The sequence below is a fragment of the Triticum dicoccoides genome, chromosome 1B (assembly GCF_002162155.2).
Source record: "Triticum dicoccoides isolate Atlit2015 ecotype Zavitan chromosome 1B, WEW_v2.0, whole genome shotgun sequence".
NCBI classification, from domain to species: Eukaryota; Viridiplantae; Streptophyta; class Magnoliopsida; order Poales; family Poaceae; genus Triticum; species Triticum dicoccoides.
Genome location: NC_041381.1, coordinates 635,222,799 through 635,232,729, shown reverse-complemented (window position 1 = coordinate 635,232,729; position 9,931 = coordinate 635,222,799). Strand labels below are relative to the sequence as shown.

The 9,931-nt window shown below is 51.6% G+C and overlaps 1 protein-coding gene across 1 annotated transcript; it reads right to left on the bottom strand.

Moving 5' to 3' along the window:
* Positions 1–5,058: 5,058 nt before the first annotated feature.
* On the bottom strand, positions 5,059–9,134 carry LOC119349273 (putative disease resistance protein RGA1). The gene has a single exon (XM_037617299.1). It carries the CDS (start codon positions 9,120–9,122, stop codon positions 5,319–5,321), a length of 3,804 nt encoding a protein of 1,267 aa, XP_037473196.1. The 5' UTR covers positions 9,123–9,134; the 3' UTR covers positions 5,059–5,318.
* Between the last annotated feature and the right edge of the window lie 797 nt (positions 9,135–9,931).

Here is a 9,931-nt window from a genome sequence, read left to right as displayed (position 1 = left end):
TAAATGTTTATTATTCATGCTAGAATTGTATTAACCGGAAACATAGTACATGTGTGAATACATAGACAAATAGAGTGTCACTAGTATGCCTCTACTTGACTAGCTCGTTGAATAAAAGATGGTTAAGTTTCCTAGCCATAGACATGAGTTGTCATTTGATCAACGGGATCACATCATTAGAGAATGATGTGATTGACTTGACCCATTCCGTTATCTTAGCACTTGATCGTTTAGTATATTGCTATTGCTTTCTTCATGACTTATACATGTTCCTATGACTATGAGATTATGCAACTCCCGAATACCGGAGGAACACTTTATGTGCTACCAAACGTCACAACATAACTGGGTGATTATAAAGGTGCTCTACAAGTGTCTTCGATGGTACTTGTTGAGTTGGCATAGACCAAGATTAGGATTTGTCACTCCGATTGTCGAAGAGGTATCTTTGGGCCCTCTCGATAATGCACATCACTATAAGCCTTGCAAGAAATGTGACTAATGAGTTAGTTGCGGGAAGATGCATTACGGAACGAGTAAAGACTTACCGGTAACGATATTGAACTAGGTATTGAGATACCGACGATCGAATCTCGAGCAAGTAACATACCGATGACAAAGGGAACAACGTATGTTGTTATGCGGTTTGACCGATAAAGATCTTCAGAGAATATGTAGGAGACAATATGAGCATCCAGGTTCCGCTATTGGTTATTGACCGGAGATGAGTCTCGGTCATGTCTACATAGTTCTCGAACCCGTAGGGTCCACATGCTTAACGTTCTGTGACAATCGGTATTATGAGTTTATGTGTTTTGATGTACCGAAGGTTATTCGGAGTCCCGGATGAGATCAGGGACATGACGAGGAGTCTTGGAATGTTTGAGACATAAGGATCGATATATTAGAAGGCTATATTCGGACATCGCAAAGGTTTTGAGTGGTTCGGGTATTTATCGGAGTACCCGAGAGTTACAGGAATTCACCGGGGAGTATATGGGCCTTATTGGGCTTTAAGGGAGAGAGAAAGGGGCTACCTAGGGTAGGCCGCGCGCCACCCAAAGTCCTAGTCCGAATTGGACTAGGGGGAGGGGGTGTGCCCCCTCCTTCCTTCCCTTCTCTCTTCCCCTTCTTTCTCTCCTACTCCTACTACTTGGAAGGGGGGGGGGATCCTACTCCCGGGGGGAGTAGGACTCCCTAGGGCGCACCATAGTAGAGGGTCGTCCTTCCCCCTCCTCCACTCCTTTATATACGGGGGAGGGGGCACCCCATAGACACACAAGTTGATCATTGATCTTTAGCCGTGTGCGGTGCTCCCCTCCACCATAATCCACCTCGGTCATATCGTCGTAGTGCTTAGGCGAAACCCTATGCCGGTAGCTTCATCATCACCATCATCATGATGTCGTGCTGACAAAACTCTCCCTCGAAGCTCTACTGGATCATGAGTTCGTGGGACGTCACTGAGCTGAACGTGTGCAGATCGCGGAGTTGCCGTACGTTCAATACTAGGATTGGTCGATCGTGAAGACGTACGACTACATCAACCACGCTGTCATAATGCTTCCTCTTACGGTCTACGAGGGTACGTGGATGACACTCTCGCCTCTCGTTGGTCTACATCATCATGATCTTGCGTGTGCGTAGGATTTTTTTGAAATTACTACATTCCCTAACATCGCCATGGAACAAGGCTGACCTCGAAAGGCAGGCCTTAAGGATGAGCACAACACGACCCTTTTAATTGTGGGCCTGCACAACACGACCCGACGCTGCATGCAACTCATTTGGCTTGTAATTTCTAACTAGGTTTTTTCTTTATAAATATATTTTCCTGTATTTTTTCCTAATTGACAGATTTTTTGTATTTTCTCAAGATTAGAATTTTTAATTTTTAAAAACAAAAGTCTTAGAGGCCCACAAAGCCAGGAAGCAACATGGCCGACCAGCAGTCGTGTGGTGCCATGTTGATCCCGTGACCAGGCCTTCGGGCTAGCATGACACAACCCGTGTTGTCAGACCCGCCAAGTTGTTCTAGCATGGTCCACTCGGCCGGTTTATAAATGGGTCGTGCCATGCCGACATGTGTGCCTTGCATCGAGGCCGAGACACAACACATCCAAATGTGTCGGTCTAACCCATTTGATATTCGACCTTTCGGGCTATTCAAAAATAAAAGCAAGTCATGCCATGTCATCACGTGGGCCTTGCCTTGCAACCCAGGAAAGCGGGCTGGCCCAGATGCACACGTACCCCTCATATGGGCCAGCCAAGAAGCATGGGTGTGCCAAGCCCTTTTACAGCCATGTCGGGCCGGGCCGGCTCATGTGGCCAGGTTTGGCCCGGAACAGCCCATCCAGACCGGTCCACAGACACCCAACATCCCCCAAGTAGGCCCATCCAGAACATCAAGATGCTCCGCCGGTGAACCACCTTTTATTCGTGGATGATAGCCTGCTGTTTTTCAAGGCGAGTGTTGATGGAGCAGAGGAGGTGTCAAACCTATTGGATACATATTGCAGGGCCTCGGGTCAGAGAATTAACAGAGATAAATCATCGATATTCTTCAGTAAGGGGTGCCCACAAATTGTTAGAGATGCAGTGAAAGGTTGTCTACAAGTGCCAAATGAATCATTGAGTGATAGATACCTTGGAATGCCAACTGACGTCGGTCACTCAAAGATGGGTACCTTCAAACACTTGAGTGATCGGGTATGGGATAAAGTAAAAGGGTGGATGGGTAAGTGTTTGTCAGTAGGAGGCAAAGAGGTTCTAATTAAATCAGTAGCACAAGCAATTCCCGTCTATTTAATGTCATGTTTCAAACTGCCCAGAGGACTGTGCAACCACATTAATTCTATCATTCGCAAGTTCTGGGGGGGATGCAAGCAGGGAGGAAGAAAACCGGCATGGGTATCTTGGGAGGTGATGACAAGGCCTAAATACCTAGGTGGAATGGGTTTTAGGGACCTGGAACTTTTTAACTTGGCACTCCTAGCACGTCAGGCGTGGAGGGTGCTAAATGATCCTACTTCATTGAGTGCAAGAATACTCAAAGCCTCATATTTTCGTAACACCACTTTTCTTAGTGCTGAGATGGGATCACGGCGGTCACAAATTTGGAGAGCTTTGCTTGAAGGGAGAGATATCCTCAAACAAGGAATAATTCGAAGGATCGGCAATTGGCAGAGCACGAATATTTGGGAGCACAATTGGATTCCCCAAAAAAGCATCCCTGCGCCCTATTGTTTCTCGGGTTCAAAACCCACCGGAGATGGTCTCAGAACTGCTCGAGCCCGCGACGACATCATGCAACGCGGCATTGATCACAACTGTTTTCCTGCCTACGGATGCGGAGGCAATATTGAAGATTCCGGTATGCACCAGGAACATTGATGAGTTTTGGGCGTGGCATCCGGATAGGAAGGGGCGATTTGCGGTGAGCTCAACATATAAGTTCATGGTACAAACAAAGATTACAAGAGAGAATTGGCTCGAAGGGAGAAGTGGCTCATCTAGCAGCGAGAAGGAGGAAAAATATTGGATGAATTTATGGAACCTGGAAGTCCCATCGAAGCCACGTGTGTTTCTATGGCGTTTGGCTCGCCACTCGCTGCCGACAACGGATGTTCTCAACAGAAGAAACATGTCCACCAGGGATGCGTGTCCTTTGTGCGGGGTAGCAGATTCATGGCTCCATGCACTGCCAGCTTGCACTCACGCTAGGTGCACCTGGGCGCTGGCTGATCCCGTCCTGGTGTCTAAGATGGCGGAAAACGAGGAGCCTCGAGCAAAGAACTGGCTTTTCCAGCTAAATGAGGATTTTGACCAGAACACGTTTGCGAGGATGGTGGTAACCCTTTGGTCGATTTGGTATGCACGGAGACAAGCAATTCATGAAGGAGTATTCCAATCGCCCGGGCAAACTTCATCTTTCGTTGATCACTACATTGCTGAACTGGATCATGTTCCCTCACAAGTGGCGAGGCAAAATCCTGGAACGGGGAGCCGGCAGAGTGCTCCTCGGCAATGGTTACCTTCGGTGGAGGGGGTAGTTAAAATCAACGTCGACGGTGCGTTGGCGCGTAACAGAAGAGGAGGTGCAGTAGCGGCTGTGTGTCGCGACCACACTGGAACATATCTTGGATCCTCCGTGGTGGTATACAATGGGATTAGAGATCCAACTATTCTGGAAACTTATGGGTGCAGGAAAGCGTTGGCATTGGCGGATGATCTTCTCGAGCAGAGGCTAAAGGTGGCATCAGACTGCTTGACAGTGGTGAATGATACTAATAAGGGCACGGGAGGAGCTCATGCTGCTATCGTTCATGAAATAACAAGTCATTGTAACAGTTTTGCTTTATGTTCATGAGTCTAGAAACCATAATTTTGAGGCTCACAACCTCGTCAAATTTGCATGTAATTTGAATGTAGGTAGACACGTTTGGCTAGGTAATCCTCGGTACCCCGCTCGTGTGCGGTGTGCCTATGAACATTTAATAAAAGTGGCGGGGTATTTCTAAGAAAAAAAAACAGCGGACAGTAAACTCCGCTACCACTCAAAAAAAAAAAGGGTAAACTCCACTGAGCGCAGCCACCGCGCCACCTGCAGTCTCCCGCCGAGCGCCGCAACGACCGCGCGCGCCGAGAGGCACCTCCCGCCCCCTGCACCTCCCCCCTGCCAGGAGCAGTAACCCGACGGCCTAGCCGCATCCTTGCACGCCAGACACGGCGAGGGACGGGCAGATCGAGCAGGCCGCAAAACGCGGAACGAGATCCGGCCTCCCCGCACATCGCGTAGCGTCAGCACCGCGCCTCCACCGCGCCGCCCATGCCCCTCGCCCGCCAGCAGGGACCAAGGCCGCGACCGTCCAGCGCCGCCGCACGACGGCAACCGCGACCTCCACGCAGCGCCCCCGTCACGCGCCCCCGCGAGCCTCCCTCCCGGCACCTTCCGCGGCGAGTGGGCCCGCCGCCACCGAGGCGACGGCCAGCGGCAGCGTTGGTTGGTGGGGATGTAGTACAGTAAAGGAGCAGAGTTGAATTGCAGGTACCAATGTCATTTCAATCGCTCTAAGCCAACAGTAAGGAGCAGTATAATATAGGTTTCATACGATTCAGATGGATGATTTGATAAGTACTCCGTCCGAAAATACTTGTCATTAAAATGGACAAAAAGGGATGCATCTAGAACTAAAATACATCTAGATACATTCTCTTTTATTCATTTTGATGACAAGTATTTTCGAACGGAGGGAGTATCTTAATCAATTAGATAATGTCTACAAATGCATATACAGGGGAACAAAAATGTCGCGCTATTCCTGCCGAGCAGCAATATTTTGTCCATCAATGAAAACAACACCAACCTTGGCAATCTTGGGCCTATCAAGTTCGTCCTCAAGACACCTCTGGATCAGCTCCGGACTGCACTTGGATATGGAGAGCCTCTTCAGCGACGCCGGCAAGCCGTTCGCCGGCAGTGCCTGAATAGCCGGACAGTTGTCCACGCACAGCTCTTCCAGCGCAGGCAGAGTGTACAGGTTCTCCGGCAGCTCACTCAGTTCACCGCAGCTTCTGATGCTCAGGGTGTGCAGCTTCTCCAGCCACTCAAACTCCCAGGAACCGTCGAAGAACGCGCCGCGGCTCCCGTCGATCTCGAGTGTCTCAAGAGAATGGAGCTTGTCAAACATGTTCAGGCTCACAAACGACGTGTTCTCCAACTGAAGGCTGTACACGTTGAACATGGAGCTCAGCCAGTCCAGAGGCTCAGCGACCTTGCCGCCATGATCAGAGCTCACGTGCGGGCAGCCGCTGATCTTCAGCACCCACACCGAGAAGAGGAAGGGGTACTCGTCCACCCACCCGCCCCGCGCGACGAAGCACTCGCTGATCTCCAGCGTCCGCAGCGACGCGTGGAACTTGTCGACGAGCAGCTTCGGGCAGTCGTACAGCGAGAGGTCCCTCAGCGCGGTGAGATCCTTGAAGCCGTCGGGAAGATCGCAGGCGACGTCGTCGCAGCTCCTGATCGACAGAGCCTCGAGAGACCGCAGGAGGTGCTGCTGCTGAAGAAGACCAGTTCCCAGTGACCTCAGCTTGTGGCACCGGTGTATGTGAAGTGTGGTGAGCCGCGACGTCCATCTACCACCTTCCTCTGATGTTGACGACATTGCGTCTTCTGATGATGACTGCTTGTCCTGAATCATCGGCAGCAGCTCGAGACCAACGTTTTCAATGATCATGGTGGTGAGTGAAAGGGGGGCGTCTGGGAAGGTCGTCAGGCTGGGACAGTTTCTTATCTCTAGCTTGCAGAGGCAGGGGAATGACATGTGTCTTGTCAAGTTCCCGGTCGACCATCCGGTGAAATGCGGAGCGTCTTCGATGATGAGCCTTTTGAGCTTTGGGAACAGTTCTTGGTCTGATAGTTGAGAAATGGCCACCTTGTTGACAGAGTTCATCCTCTTCATCTCTAGAACCTCGAGGCAAGGCATGTCATGCAGGCACGGCAGGCTCTCCCAGTTCAGGCAGTCTGTCAGGCACATGGATGTCACATTCGGCAGGGAGCAAGAGGCCTTCAGCATCCATGGTGGAGACCTTATTCCTGCATAGCCCGAAACCATCAGAATCTCTATGTTCTCATGTGGCTGCAGGCACTCAAGCACCTCTTCATCAACTGAAACCTCGTTGCTTCCGGGCATAGAGCTGCTGCTAGCCCATGACAGGTGTAGTTTATTCAGGTGCTGTAATTTGTTCAGGTGCTTTGTTCCCTTCAGGATACCCTTCTTGAACCCACTAGCATCGCTCCGGCGGAGATTCGCGACACAAAGCGCGCCTTTGAGCTGCACCATTTGGCGTAGGGCATTGGCGTGCGTGCCACTCTTGATGCAGATTGCCTCCAGTTCTTGCAGATTTGAGAGTAGTTGTATGTCAGGTATGGCCGAAAGGAAAGCCTCACATGCACGGAGATGCCTCAGATGAATCAAGTTTGTCATGCCATTGGGAGGACGGAGATAAGGAGAGTTGCACTTGACGTCCAGGACCTGCAGCAGGTGGAGCTGGCACATTGTATCTGGAAGTTCAGTGAGTCTGTTCCTGGACACGTTGAGATACCGCAGGTGTCGGAGCAGGCCGATCTCAGCAGGCAGAAGTGAAATGTTTGCAGACGATAAGCCGAGGACCCTCACACTCTTTGTGATCGAGAAAATCTCGACTAAAACTTCCAAGAAATCATCTGAATCGCCGAAATCTTCGAAGAACAGGATCGTGCGAACCTGCTGGAGGAAATGGTGATCGGAGGGATGTGAGAGCTGCAATGCCAGATCCATCTTCAGCTTCAGCAGGTTGTTAGTTGTGATTGTCAGGTGACGAACTTCCTGTGGCACTTCTCCTGAGCTATCAGTGACCATGTGAAACTGGCTCCCTGAGACTGCTCGTGCTAGCTTCTGCATCGTGTTGTGCATAATGTATCTGTTCCTTCCCAGGGGCTGGAAGAAGCATCGTTCGACAAGCTCGTCGAAGAACTCGCCGGCGACATCCTCCAATGTCGCCGCAGGATCATCGGAATATATGAACCCATGTCCTACCCACATCTGCTCGTGTTCTTCCTTTCGGAAGACATAGTCACCCGGAAACACCGCACAGTATGCGAAACACTGCTTGAGGCGGGGATCAAGGTGCTGGTAGCTCAGCCAGAGCGCCGGCGAGACCCCGCCGATGTCCCCCTGCTGCCACAAGCTGTCATCCAACACATCTTTCCAGTGGCCTTCTTCGTCCCGCCGGAAGTACAGTGAACGCCCGATTGCCCGTGCCGGTAACGGTGCGCAGCCCATGTTCTTGGCCATCTCGTGTGCGATTTGCTCCATGGGTGATAGCTCCTCCTCTTCCTCTTCGAGGTCGTCCCATTCATCCACCAGCGGAGTGCAGTCTTCTTCGGCTTCATCTGCAGCCCCAAATGCGAAATGCTTGAACATCCTCCAGTAGTCATCGAATGCCATAGGGCCGAGGATCAGCGGGGGCATGGTCCCTACAGCTACGGCGGCATCTTGGGATTGAGTTGTCACCATGATCAAGCTCCTCCGAGCAGCTGGTTGCAGCACCTCCATCAGATCTCTCCACTGGGCATCGCTGACATCTGTGACGTGGTCGAGCACGAGCAGGAACCTCTTGCCGGCCAGCTGGGCCAGCAGAAGCTCCCTGGCGTCTTGGACGTCATGGCTGGCATCTCCGGTGACCACCGGATGGATCATCTGGAGCATGAGCTGCTTACTCAGCAGGAGCTCGCCGGAGACGTGCGCCCACATGCGCACGGGGAACTCGGCCTTGATGATCTCATGGTGAAAGATGAGCTGGGTGAGCGCCGTCTTGCCTACCCCCTCGGCGCCGACGACGGGGAGCACGCCGACGCCAAGGCGGTAACGCAGGTCGTCGCCGAGCCTCACCGCCTTCACGATCTGGTCCACCTGGGCCTCCCTGCCGAAGATGTCGTACTTGTCACGTACGGCATCCCCCGGCGATTTTACGGAGACGATGGTGGCGTAGTTCTTCCTCGGCACGACGTGCTCGTACATGGACGTGCACCTGTAGGCGGCCTGAGCCACCGCCTCAAACGCTTCTCTTAGTCCGTCCAGATTGACATTGACGGCGCTGCTCCTCTTCTTGCTTGAGCTTTTCCAAAGGGAGCTGCCACTGCCAGTAGATGAAGCGGTTCTTGGTGGGCTGAAGCACAGAAAGAACCTCATAGGGCTGCGCGGTTTCCTGGTGGCGCCGGCGCCGGCGACCGAGGCCGGCGTGCTGGTGTTCGACCCGGGATCGCCCACCTCGGTATGAAGGAGCACGTACTCGAGGTCGTCAAGGGCGTCGTCCGCGGAGCAGGCCGCGTCGAGCAGGTCCTGGATGGGGCGCTGGCTCGAATCGATGGCGCCGGCGTCGGCCGCGTCGAGCACCCGCCAGACGGGCGCGAGGAGACCCTCGAGGCGGCGCAGGTGGCCCACCGCGGTCTCGTCGAGCTCGGCCAGCAGCGCGATGCCCTTGCGGATCAGGCGGGCAAGCACGGCGGCGACGAACGCCGAGGCCGACCAGCCGACCATCGTGGCGAGCTTGTGCGGTGGTGGCGCCATTGCCATTGCGATGTTCCCAGCGTTTCTTCGGGAGCTGGATGACCAATCTGCAACCTCGTGTGATGATCAATTCCATGGAAGAAGAAAATGGAAGCAGCTTGCTGTTGTGGTTGCCACGTCGTTGACTGTGCGCTGATGATCAAGTCGTGCGTCGATTTAAAAGCATTGATTGGTTATAAAGTCGTGCACGTACGCACCACCCACGCTAATGACTTAGTTTGTGGCCGGTGCACAGACGACGTGCGTGCACGCGGGTTCTTTAATTAGTGTTCGCTGCAAATTCAACATTATGGCTATGTTTGACAGCAAAGTATTTGAAAAAAAAAAGTATCACAACAAACTACAGTAATTTAGTCCTCGGGTATAAAATACCATGGTTTTAATGTACGATATATGTAATCCGAACGTTACAACCTGCTGCGTGATATACTTGTGCAATACCATCAGGCTAAGGCAGTTCTCATGTTCTTGATGTAGGTTAGCTTGTATTTATACTTTACGAAAGTTGGGAAAATAACAATGCTTTCGACGATGGGAAGAACCATGTGGAGCAAGTTTTTTTAAGGAACAATGCCCTGTATTTGATGACCAATTTTTAGAGAAATAAATGTTTCACTTCCTATTGAATTTTAACTCCAGTCATTGTCTCGTGTGTCACCCGAGAAAAAAGGTTTGTTTTGAGAATATTCCGGTAGTTTTCTATGTAAAAAAAATGATGACTTACATACCGCAAACCTGATAACACACATACAAACACCGCGGTAATTTTTTTGACCTGGCTTTTCTTTTGTTGAAAACATACCCTCGGTAATTTT

Bases quoted from the DNA above. Each gene is read 5' to 3' on its own strand.
- LOC119349273 (XM_037617299.1), bottom strand. From the start codon at position 9,122: ATGGCAATGGCGCCACCACCGCACAAGCTCGCCACGATGGTCGGCTGG.